General features: G+C 39.2%; 1 protein-coding gene across 1 annotated transcript; it reads right to left on the reverse strand.

Annotated features, from left to right (window-relative positions):
• Positions 1-2,754: 2,754 nt before the first annotated feature.
• LOC308089650 (flavin reductase (NADPH)-like) lies at positions 2,755-10,820 on the reverse strand. Its single transcript, XM_080434508.1, has 5 exons — positions 10,715-10,820; positions 7,808-7,951; positions 5,316-5,517; positions 4,560-4,724; positions 2,755-3,253 (listed from the first exon to the last, which is right to left on the reverse strand). Exons 1-5 carry the CDS (start codon positions 10,733-10,735, stop codon positions 3,096-3,098), a joined length of 690 nt encoding a protein of 229 aa, XP_080290634.1. The 5' UTR covers positions 10,736-10,820; the 3' UTR covers positions 2,755-3,095.
• Between the last annotated feature and the right edge of the window lie 1,170 nt (positions 10,821-11,990).

Consider the following 11,990-nt stretch of genomic DNA (forward strand, 5'->3'; position numbering starts at 1 on the left):
TTACTATACGCTAACTTCAGTAGTGGTATAAAGTGTAAATTCATTTGACATTCTGATTACAGCCTTGTGAACAAGAGGATATTTGACTTTAGGAACTTGCGTGTACTCAAGTTACTTTTAAGAAAATAAAGAGACAGATCAACCCTTAAATTATTAATTGGCCCCTAATTATCTTCATTACCAAAAACACCAGGCAAGGAGTAATTAACAGGATGGGAAATAAACAAGCCCATCCCCAGGCTAAATACAGTCACCCGGCACCAGTAACTTCGCCTACACACTAGTGGTTCTCAAAGTGGGGGTCTGGGGACCACCAGGTGTCATTGAGAGGGTTCCATGGGGACCCCAGCTAATTGGTGGATAGTTAGGAACCAAATGGACCCTGTACTGACAGATCTGTAACTCTGACTGTGTACAAATGGAACCAAATGGACACCGTCGTAGAACAAATTAATCATCTTATATATGCACTTGCATCATCAGTTATTAGTTAATACTAATTCAATTTGAATAGTATTTGAAGAATGAACAGAATCTTTTTTTTTTACGGTGACTACATATTAATTTCAAAGAGGATACAAGTACTACAACTGCGTTACAAAATATCATTAAAATGATGACTCTTAAAAGATTTGCACAGGCTTTCACAGGTCAACCTTGCTTTTATTGTTTATTTTTTAGCAAAACTAAACAATAAAAGCCTGGAGATCGAGGCTAACCTTTCAGCAGCTTGACAATCCTGACATGCAACCATACATACATCCTATACACCCTAGTGGTGCACTTGCTTCCCTACCTAAATGGTATGAAATTTATTTCTTCTGCCGTATGACTGTTTGCACTTGACTTCATTTTAAGTTTGTTTTTATGTGATTGTTAGTTTTGTTTTATGTTGTGTGTATGTTTGCAACTTGTCCTGCTGCTTGTCCTGAACAGGGCTTCCTCATTAAAGAGATTTTACCTGTATAAATAAAGGCGAAAAAAGAAAGACCTGTATATCAGATATCATATAGAGGACTCGGTCAGGGAACTGGCGTTGCAACTTTACCGTAAACATAAACGTACAGTATCATTTTCCACCTGAATGTGGGATAGTAGGGCAGAGGTCACAGACGAGTTAGTTAAACAGCATTCCGTCTGCCTCGTTTTCACAACAAACCGAAAAATGTCACTAAGATCAGCTGCCATCTCTAGGGCTGTCACGAGCATGACATTTTAGTTGACGATTAATTGCCGTAGCAAATAACGATTTCATTGTGTTTTTGGCATTGAACATTGGAACACAAAATACAAATTACATTTCTGTTTGCTCTTTAGGCTTTGTAAACAAAGATTACACTGGGCAGATATGACAACTTTAATACAAAGACATGACTGACAATGACCAGTATCAATAATCAAAATAAATAATGTGCTACTGCAAAACAGGCCATAATACTTAATAATTTTACTTTCCCATCATTTCAAAAATAGCTAAATTAGCCCATCTACGTGTTCACATGGGGATGCGTTCTGAGCTTGCAGGTGGGTTATCTTTGCTATTTTTCAACAGATGAATTCATACAGATGAATGGAAACAATTATGACGATAATGCAAAAATAATTGCGATTATTTAAAACAATTGCAATCATGCGATCATGTAATAACTGTGACAGGCCTAGTCATTTCACAAAGGCACGTCATTGACAGAAAATAAATCTGCAATCCAGAACTTATTTGAATCATTCCAGCGTTATATTTTAACGTTTCAGTTGTGCTTGGAGGTGGTCTCTCCCTACTCTTCCATGAAGTCATTTAGACCCTGTTGTCAGGTGTAGGACACCTGCTAGTTGACAAGTAGCACTGCCTGAAGCTCTTAGGGCCAACATCTCCCCATGCCAGGCAGGGATTAACTCTTGGCAGTAGAGCGGTAGAAATGTTGGTTCACAAGCAAAAGACTGTGGGTTCGAATCCTGCATGAAGGACATGAAAGTTACGGATTGCAGCTTTAAATAAGTTCTTGTGTTTGGACCCGCTTATTTAAGGCGATATATACAGCATACTGAGTATAGCATATATTATAATTTATGCTAGCATATAAAATACACGTATGATGCTGTCATCATCACTCACCTAAGCAGAGCTGTACATCACATATACAGTATAACCTCCCATCCTCTGCATAGGACAGCCAGCTGTCATGTTTACACCATAGTCATTCAACTGTTAGACAGTGATGATCATACGTGGCAACATCGCCCTCATGTGGTGAAAATCTTTAAAGACACTCAAATGTCATTCTGCACTCTGCAGGGTGATCTTAACCACTTAAACCCTGTATACCAGTGGTTCTCAAACTTTTTCATGTCAAGGACCCCCAAATTGACACTTATTAGCCCGCGGACCCCCATTTGAAAGAATATGCCAAGGACCCCCATAAGAGAAGATGTTTGCGGCTCTAACAGTGATTTTCGACCATTTTAATTTCAAGGACCCCCAGTTTGACATGCATTAGGCTACGGACCCCCATTTAATGGCATTTCTATCTCTGGGACCCCAATTTATATTGTACAATCAATGTTAATGTAAATCTGAGAGTGTACAAATGGAACCAAATGGACCCGTTAGGGTCCATTTGGTTCCATTTGTACACTCTCTGAGTTAAAGACCCATAAGGGTCCATTTGGTTCCTAACTATCTATTAGCTGGGGACCCCCTGGAACTCCCTCAAGGACCCCTGGGGGTCCCCGGACCCCACTTTGAGAACCAACGCTGTATACTTTATTGACCAGAGTCCCCACAGGGCCTATGTTTGGTCTCCTCCTATGTTCCCTCTACGCCAAATCTTTTTTGTCGAAAATAGGCGATCTACAAGCTCACAACGCGTCGCGATGCATTGTGAGCTTGTAGATTGCCTATTTTAACCGAACATTCGCCCATTTTTGCCATATGTTTGCCTATTATGACATGCCCAGAATTGGGACGCTTCGGTTTAACTGATTAAAGCAGTGGTTTCCATTACCGTCGATGAGGCATGTACACGTTCAAAGATAAAAAACATACAAATTAAACGTGCGTTAAAACGCCACAGTGTCAGCCATGACGACAGCCTGGCTCATGGGGTAGCGATCGCAACCCCTTTCTTGGCCCAGGAGTCGCTGTTGACCTGAGACAACATGAAGCGGGCCACGTCTCCCCTGGACATTGAGATGCCGACAGGCCGCCCACTGGGGTCTGGAACAAAGTAGCTCTCGTGGGTCAGGAACTCTTTGTCTGTGGAGCACACAACCACAAAATACATTAGCAATAACCAGTGTTGGACATTAACCAGTTACTAAGTAACATTACTTAACATAATGTAACATAATTACTTTCCCCAGTAACTAGTAGTGTAACTTATCACAATTGACAAAACAATAATAATATTACAATTATTAAGTAACTTTGAGTTACTAAGTTAGTCGTTTTTGACCACGATAGACTACATTAAGCCTGTCATTTATACTGCATATGTATGCATGTAGTATGTAGATGATTCTGATTCTGATTCTCTCACAAAATTATGACGTAGCGTGTACGTGCAAGTTAGGGTAGCGAAAGTGATATAGTGATAATGTAATTATGTAACTAGCTACTCTTGACACCAAGTTATAAAGTAATATTATTACTTTTTAAAGGAGTAATAAGTAGCTAGAAACGTATTCATCTTCCTGAGTAACTTGCCCAACACTGTCAAATGGAGATATAGCTTGTAGCTTGTAGCTTGGAGCTATAGCTTGTAGCTCTGCTATTTCTGATATTGTTTTAATTGTTTGAAAATGTATGAACATTTTTCAACAGATGCATTCATGCAGATGAATGGAAATGATTCTGACTATGCAAAAATAACTGTGATCATACTGCATATGTATGCATGTAGTATGTAGATGATTCTGATTCTGATTCTCTCACAAAATTATGACGTAACGTGTACGTGCAAGTTAGGGTAGCGAAAGTGATATAGTGATAATGTAATGTAACTAGCTACTCTTGACACCAAGTTATAAAGTAATATTATTACTTTTTAAAGGAGTAATAAGCTAGAAACGTATTCATCTTCCTGAGTAACTTGCCCAACACTGTCAAATGGAGATATTCTCCTCAGTTGTTCTTCTGATACATGAGAAGCACAAGATCACAGTGTAATTCAGAGTGTTCATTTAACTCTGGGAGTGTAAAAAATTACTATTTTTACACTCTCTGGGTTAGAGGAAAACTCCGGATTTTACGTTGTAGTAAGCGAAGACTGTTTGAACCCCTCAAGGCAAGGTTGGTCTTTAGCAGACCAATTCATTCACAGACAATTCGCAAAGAAAGTGAAAACAGGCATGTATTGTGGATGACCTTTTAAGTCAATGAAATACTAGCAGACTGTGACCAAATGGGGCCTGAGGCCCATGAAACTGTACAGTGGGTCTGTGAAATAGGGGCGCAACAGTTAATCGAATTAATCGATTATTTAATATATATATCGATTATTATATATATTTAATATTAATATATATTCTTTCTCCTACAAGTTACATATTGTAGGTTCTACCTGTAGCAGGCAGGTTCTTGAGACCCGGCGGTCGAACCACGGTCCAGTTGATGTCCTGGATGCCGTTCAGGAAGTGCTCCATCTCATGCATGTTAGTGAGGATGCTGCGGATCATCGGCAGCAGGACGAACCGGACCAGGTAGGATGCCTGAGCTGCAGAGTTTGCTGGATGGGAAATATTGGGGAAAAGTTAACACAGATTATCTTATAACGCAACTTTTCACTGGTTTGGCCTCTGGGAGACTCTGCCTAGGGGATGTATCATGACATTGTACTTGACGATTAACTGCCATATAGATAATTGCGACAAATGATATTTGTGTTTTTGGTATTGAACATTGGAACATACTAAATAAAAATGACATCTGTTAGGCTTTTAGGCTTTTTAAACAAATATTGCACAGTTATGACAAATAACGTAAACATATAAAGAATTGACTGGCAATGAACGGTACCAATAATCACAATAAATAATGTAATATGGCCAAAAATAGGTCATATTTAATAATATTACACATAAGAAAATGTGAATAGTGGAAATGGCAGATCTAGAAGCTCACAACGCGTTGCATCGCAATGTGTTGTGAGCTTGTAGCTCTGCTATTTCTGATATTTTTTTAATTGTTTGAAAATGTATGAACATTTTTCAACAGATGAATTCATGCAGATGAATGGAAATGATTCTGACTATGCAAAAATAACTGATCATTGCAAATAATTGCGATCAGGCAAATTATGTAAGACAGGCCTACTCACGCTCAGTGTACCAGGAAGCCATAACGATGATCCTGTTGACCTTGACCTCTCGCATGGCGCTGACCAGTGCGCTCATGGACTGGGTGTAGCCCGTCACCCCGGCCAGGAAGGACGGAGGGAAGCCCAGGCAGGACATGATAACGTCATGCCCCTTGATGTGCGTTTTCAAACCGTCCGCCGAGAAAATATCCGCTTCCACAACCTGGCAAAGCAGAGCGGAAATGAGGGTGGAATGTTAATGGTGGAGGTTCACAGTTCACCTCATAAATCCGTGCAAGAAAAGGCTCAGTGTCAGTGCATGATATTCTAATTGAACGTAATGTTCAGTACATAGCGTACACGCTAAGGCTGCGTTCAGACTAGTGCCAATTATAGCACAAGGAACTGGTTATCTTTGCCGGGCTGAAAGGCCGGGAGGCGGAGATATTGTTTTCGCCTCTGTCCAATCATGTGTCTGTGTCATTGTGTGTCGGTCCGTAGACAGCTTATCTCAGCCACCGCTGGACTGATCGGTGTGAAACTTTGCATGCACACTACAAGTAGGCCAAGGAAGATTGGCCTCAAGGTTTCGCTATAAACAGGCCATGTTTAGGCCTGTAACTCTTGTCGTGCAATCAAAATGTCTGTTTTACATTTCTTTAAAGGTTCTATGACATTCATTTTCACTTTTTTTGTTTTTTATGTTTTTTGGGGGGTTTTATGACCTCAATTACACCCAAAAAATCTGAACTTTGAACATTCAGTGGATTTTCTGTGGTCTGGGGTTTTCTGAATAATTAGGCTGAAAAGTAATCTGAGCTTGGCCCTTCGGCAGTGAGGTCACAGCCGATTAATCCCGCCCACTCTCCTCCTCGCCCCTCCCCTCCCCTATCCTTTCCTTTGGGGGGGGCGGAGCAGAGGCGATGATTGACAGGCAAAATCCCTCACCAGCGACACCCGCAGGCAAAGATTTCTTTTTTCATTGCAGTTGAAAAGGCTTTAGAAATGTGAAAACACCTGCCATGGATCAATGGAGTGGATTTTTTTGTTAAAACTTTCTATACACGTTTGAAGGACCATGACAAAGACTTTTAATGTGTGGTAAAACTGAACGTCATGAAACCTTTAACCATGGCACTTTGTCCATGCACATGAACCTGGTTTTATATACCTACTGCTTTTGCATATGCTGGACATGTTATCCACCTGTACAAGAAGCATTTCTGCCTTCTGTAGAGCTATTTATCCAATGCTATGTTTTAGTCTTGCACCTTGTGTATATTGGACTTTGTATATTTGATTAGACTGTGCCTTCCTGTTATTTGTTCTGTGCCCCTGTTCCTTTCTTCTTTATACTCTTTCCCTATTCTAACTCTTCCTGTAACTGCAAATGTTGAGAGCTGGCACAAAAAAAAAATCTCCCACTCTTTTACACCCTGTAATCATGTGATGATGATGATGTGACAATAAAGTTGATTCTTATTCTGATTTAAAAGGCAATAATGAGTTTTTCTTCAATTGTACGGAACGGAACAGGAATTGTGCTGAGAGAGAGAAGGGGAGTTTAACTTGTGAAACAAAAACATTACGATTGATTGACGCTTCCCTGCGTCATTGGAGCACTGAAGAAAAGTCGAGGCCAGCTCAACATTGATTTGTGGTGTGTCATGCATGCCCTTCATGCAGTGACAAGTGCCAGGCGTCACTTTGTAGCTTCACGTCGCTAGCTTCAACCCATTAAGACCTGAAGCCGATTCTACAAATGCCTTCTAAATCCTACTGTTTTCTGAAAACGTATGTTGCTATATATATAGTATATAGCTAAAATCTAAAATGACACAGATGCTTTCCCAGTTTTAATGGGTTAAAATGACTTAAAGTGTGAATGCAGTGTAGGATTCAAGAATTGTTTTTATTTTTTCAAATGTACTCTTATGAATAAGTACGTAAGAGTAAAATTATTTGGCTTTGGTTCCTCAACTCAGCATTGTAGCAGCAATAGTAAAACAATAGCAAAGAAATCATAAAGTTTAGTGCAGCAATAATGAACAATGACAAGGTTTCTGCCAACCTACAAGTTACTGTATAATCTGCACTTGTCTGTGAACAGAAGCACTTTTAACCCACACTCAGTTAACCAGGAAAAGTTAAATTTTGTATATCTTATTATTATCACTTGCGTGCGAGTAATTACTTAAAGAATCAAGATTTGTATTTGTTACATCTCATAACACAAGAGTGAAATTGTAAGATCTGCATATAGCTTCAGCACCTATAAACCATGATGGACCCAGCAAGTAGAGAACCAACGTAAAAAGTAACCGCACAGTAGAAGAATTTAGCATAAGAAAAACTTATTTTACAATATCATCATTGTTTTCCTATCACTATTGATGTTTATCATGTCAATGTGCTGCTGCTGCTGCTGCCAGAGGAGCCGAAGAAAAGTACACTTTACCCGTATGCACCTGCACACAAGACGTAACAAAATAAAGAACCTTGAACCGTGGTACCTTGAGGTTGTCATGGCGCGCGGTGAGTTTCCCAGGGTTCCTCACTATGGCAGTGACCTCATGTCCCTGTTGCAGAGCCTGCTCCACCAGATGCTGTCCTGTCTGCCCTGTGGCTCCAAGTACAGCGATCTTCATCTTCACACTCTGGGACAAATACAACTCAGTCAAGGCTGCAGCGCAAGTTAATCAGTACAGTGAGCAATGTGGGTCTGTGCAGCCAAGCAAAGCAAGCCGCGGGGCTGCTCCCACCCAGTTTCGCAACTCAAAGCAGGTACGCTTAATTTTATTACGGTACAATAAAGAAGGCTGCTCAATGCTACTTACTGCCTGGTGATCTACATCTAGGCCTACTGAGATACAGTAAAGCAATACGTGAAATATGAAACATATGATATGTTGACACTATTAACCACTATTAACCACACTATTAATCTATTAACAACAGCCTCGCAAGCCAGGCTCTATTTCACTCTATATTTCAACAAATATATGAAATAGAATTCAGAGGAAAATTTAAATTAAAATCTCAACAATCACAAAGGGTAAGGGTTAGCTTTTGTTTTTGTTTATTCTTTTGACTGAGTAACTTTCACTTGTAGTTCTAGTAGGCCTAGTGGAGTAATATTTGACCAGTAGCCTATATTCTACAGTGGTGGATTTTGTAAAGTGGAAGTAAACTAAAAGTATCAATAACGCAATATAGAAATACTCTGTTACAAGTACAAGTCTTGTATTTAAAATCTACTTGAGTAAAAGTACAAAAGTATTGGCACTAAAACATACTTGAAGTACCAAAAGTAAAAGTACTCATTATGCAGATTGTCCCATTGTTTTCAAGATGTGAGCTTGTGAGCTTGTAACGTGTGTATATATAGGGCTGAAGTGGTTAATAGATGTTTTGTAATAATAATCAAAATCCACCAAGTAACTAAAGTTGTAAATAATTTTCAAATAGTTTTCAAATAATTGTAGTGAAATAAAAAGAACAATATTTGCCTCTGAAATGTAGTGGAGTAGAAGTAAAAGTACTCCAGTAAAGTAAAAAATAGAGTACTTGAGTAAATGTACTTAGTTACTTTACTTTCCACCACTGTTATTCTATACTTTGATTCATGTAAATGGAGTTGTGGTTGTTACCTCATGTCAATTCCATCAACAGTCTTATCAGGTTTATATGCAGGAACTTGTTTACAGTTTACAGTCTACACGATGGAGACAGGCCGCGCCCACGTCACGACCAAAACATTCGTGTTGTGGCCATGGGTGTGGCCTGTCGAAAAGGAAGAGTTGCTTTTGACAGGCGACACCGTGGTGCTGCGGAATATAAATTCACTCTCCAAATCACAGCCCGCGGGACAACATTCAATCCATCCACTACAGGTGTAGCAAAACTACCATCATCAGTGGTGGAAGAAGTACTCACATGTTTTACTTAAGTAAAAGTATCAATACTGCAATGTAGAAATACTCTGTTACAAGTAAAAGTCCGGAACTCAAATGGCAGAAATGTATATTGGGTTGAACGGTTAATGTATGTTTTGTAATAATATTCAAAATCTACAAAGTAACTAGTAACTAAAGTTGTCAAATTATTGTGTATAAGTACAACATTTGCCTCTAAGATGTAATGGAGTAGTAAAAGTACTGAAAATTGGACATATTCCAGTAAAGTAAAAAATACCTCAAAATTGTAGTAAATGTACTTAGTTACTTTACGCCTAGCCTTAGATCAAGACTATCGTAGATATATTTGATCGATTTTTATATTTTTACATACCCCCCCCCCCAGTTTGGCCTGGAATCAAAGCCCGTATTTCTCCGAACATGTACAAATGCAAAATATAAGGTGCTCACCCGCTCGCCCCAAATATTAACTAGGTGTCCGGAGTATTTGTGCAATGTATTAGTCCATATTTTTCAATAAAGAAGTGTTTTAATCCCGTCTGTGGCCTAACGCCATTTCCCCCCTCGATAAGTTTCTGTTTACAAGAGTGTAATTCCGGTTTTCACCGGATGCGCCCCGTCACTACCGCCCATTGGGAACTTGGACAGAATCGGCCACAGACGGGATTAAAACACTTCTTTATTGAAATATATGGACTACCACATTGCAAAAATACAACGGACACCTAGTTAACATTTGGGGCAAGCGGGTAAGCACCTTATATGTTGCATTTGTACATGTTCGGAGAAATACGGGCTTTACTAACCTGGGATCAATAGCATTTTTGGGTTTCTGATCCGGTCGGAACGTTACGTCATCAGGTGGCCGGAACCAACAACCGGAACCTCCGGCGCCGTGCATCTCCAAAATGATTCCCCTAGTTTAAAACTTTAGTTTAGTATAATCGTTTCATTTCATTTGGTATAATAATAATGGTTTGGTGTGTCCATTTTCTATTCTAACTCGTGGCGCGACTGGCGAGATTAAACTAACTGATTCGCATTATGTGGGGTGGGGAACATAAAGAATGCGACGCCAACCAGAACCAACCATCGGAACCACAATTCATTATTTTACCTTTTTTCCAAACCGGAATACACGGATAGTTTTAGAACGAATACCAGCCTACCAGGCTTTCCTCCGACTTGGACAGTCTGGTGACGCCTTTTTATTATAACGGGTGATGCGAGGTTAGGGCTATTACTTACTGGTGAGGGGGTCGCCAATACTCTCATAGATACGAAGGTAAAAGTCAGACTCGATCAAATACATCTACGAGAGTCTTGATCTATATCTAAGGCTAGATGTAAGGCTACTTTACACTAGCTGATTACTGATCATTGAATAAATGCGTTACCAAACGGACTTAAACTACAGGGCTAAAGGTCTAATATTTTGATATGCCTACTTAAAAGTTATAGTAAACGATTTTTAGGCATATTTTAAAATAACGTATTGCTCACCGACACCGCCATGCGGATCATACTCCAATGTTGTGTAACACTATCGGCTGGTTACAAAACACAACAGCTGGCCGGGGTCCGCAGAGTGGGAGACGTTCAAGAGCTGTACTGTTGCAGGCTGACCGTCACTGTCTGTAGAACGGTTTAAAGGAATAGTTCACCCAAAAATGTACTTATTTTCTATCAATTACACACACCATGAAGCCTTTTTTTTCTGTCTTATTCCTGAGCGAATAATTTGGTGACCAGGCATCAAATTATTGGCTCAGGAATGTGACAAAAACAAAAAAAAATCTCCATGAATTCAAGGCTTCATCATGGGGTGTGTAATTGAACTAGGCTACTCCTTTAAGTTAAAAAATAGCCTACTTCAGGATTTATCATCAGCTAGTAATACATTTCTGAATTATTATTATTATTATCATTATTGATAATAGTCTAAAGTTTAAAAGTGAATGATTCAAGGTTCTTTATATTGTTACATTACATGACCACCCCATATGGTGGGCAATACTTTTGCATGGGGGCCAGGTCCAAGCTTCTAAACTATCATACTAATGTATAGGCTACATAAATTGAGTAGCCTAGACAATAAGACAGAACACCCCAGTCTTTTGTGCAAATAACATACATCACTGTGATTGTAATTAGCAAACAGAAAATAAGTGTTAAATAGCTCTATATTCTGATAGTAATCATTGCTATAGAGTGTTATTGTTCGGTAATAGGGGTCGATTGACTCCCTGTGCATTTTCAGGTCAGGATACCAATTTTATCCAATCAGGAGAGAGAACTCATTCAGGATAAAGGATAAACAAGTGAAATTGGAAGTGATGACAAATAAATGAGCAGACAATTTTTAAACTGGAACTCTGTAAATTTGAAGCTGATAAATGGGTACTCTTTCCTGATTGGCTGAATTTGGCACCTCGCCTGTAAATGTATTTTCTGTTTACTTAAGAGCTGGAGAGACTGTTACTGAACAACCACTCTATACTCAATGACTATCAGAGTATTGAGCATGATAAACCTTTTGACAAAACATTTTTTATTTTAGCCAAGAAATATCACTCACCCTACCTTTAACTGTTGTTAGATTTTAATGACACATTTAAGTTCTCATGATAGCCTTGCGGGAAACATGGAGCTTGTCAGTGGGCTGGATTAGCAACAAAAACATTGCACACATAGGAAAAAAAAGGAAAGAAAATCACACTGCACAATGTAAGGTGACTTTGTTTAGGTCAAATTGCATCTAGGTAAAGTAGACAACATC

The sequence above is a fragment of the Gymnoscopelus braueri genome (genome assembly GCF_963280865.1).
Source record: "Gymnoscopelus braueri genome assembly, chromosome: 7".
Classification (NCBI taxonomy): domain Eukaryota; kingdom Metazoa; phylum Chordata; class Actinopteri; order Myctophiformes; family Myctophidae; genus Gymnoscopelus; species Gymnoscopelus braueri.

Coding starts and splice junctions, on each gene's coding strand:
- LOC308089650 (XM_080434508.1), bottom strand. CDS start 10,735: ATGATCCGCATGGCGGTGTCG. Junction 5,518..7,807: donor CGCGCCATGACAACCTCAAG/GTACCACGGTTC, acceptor CTGCTTTGCCAG/GTTGTGGAAGCGGATATTTT. Junction 4,725..5,315: donor GGCTTCCTGGTACACTGAGC/GTGAGTAGGCCT, acceptor TTTCCCATCCAG/CAAACTCTGCAGCTCAGGCA.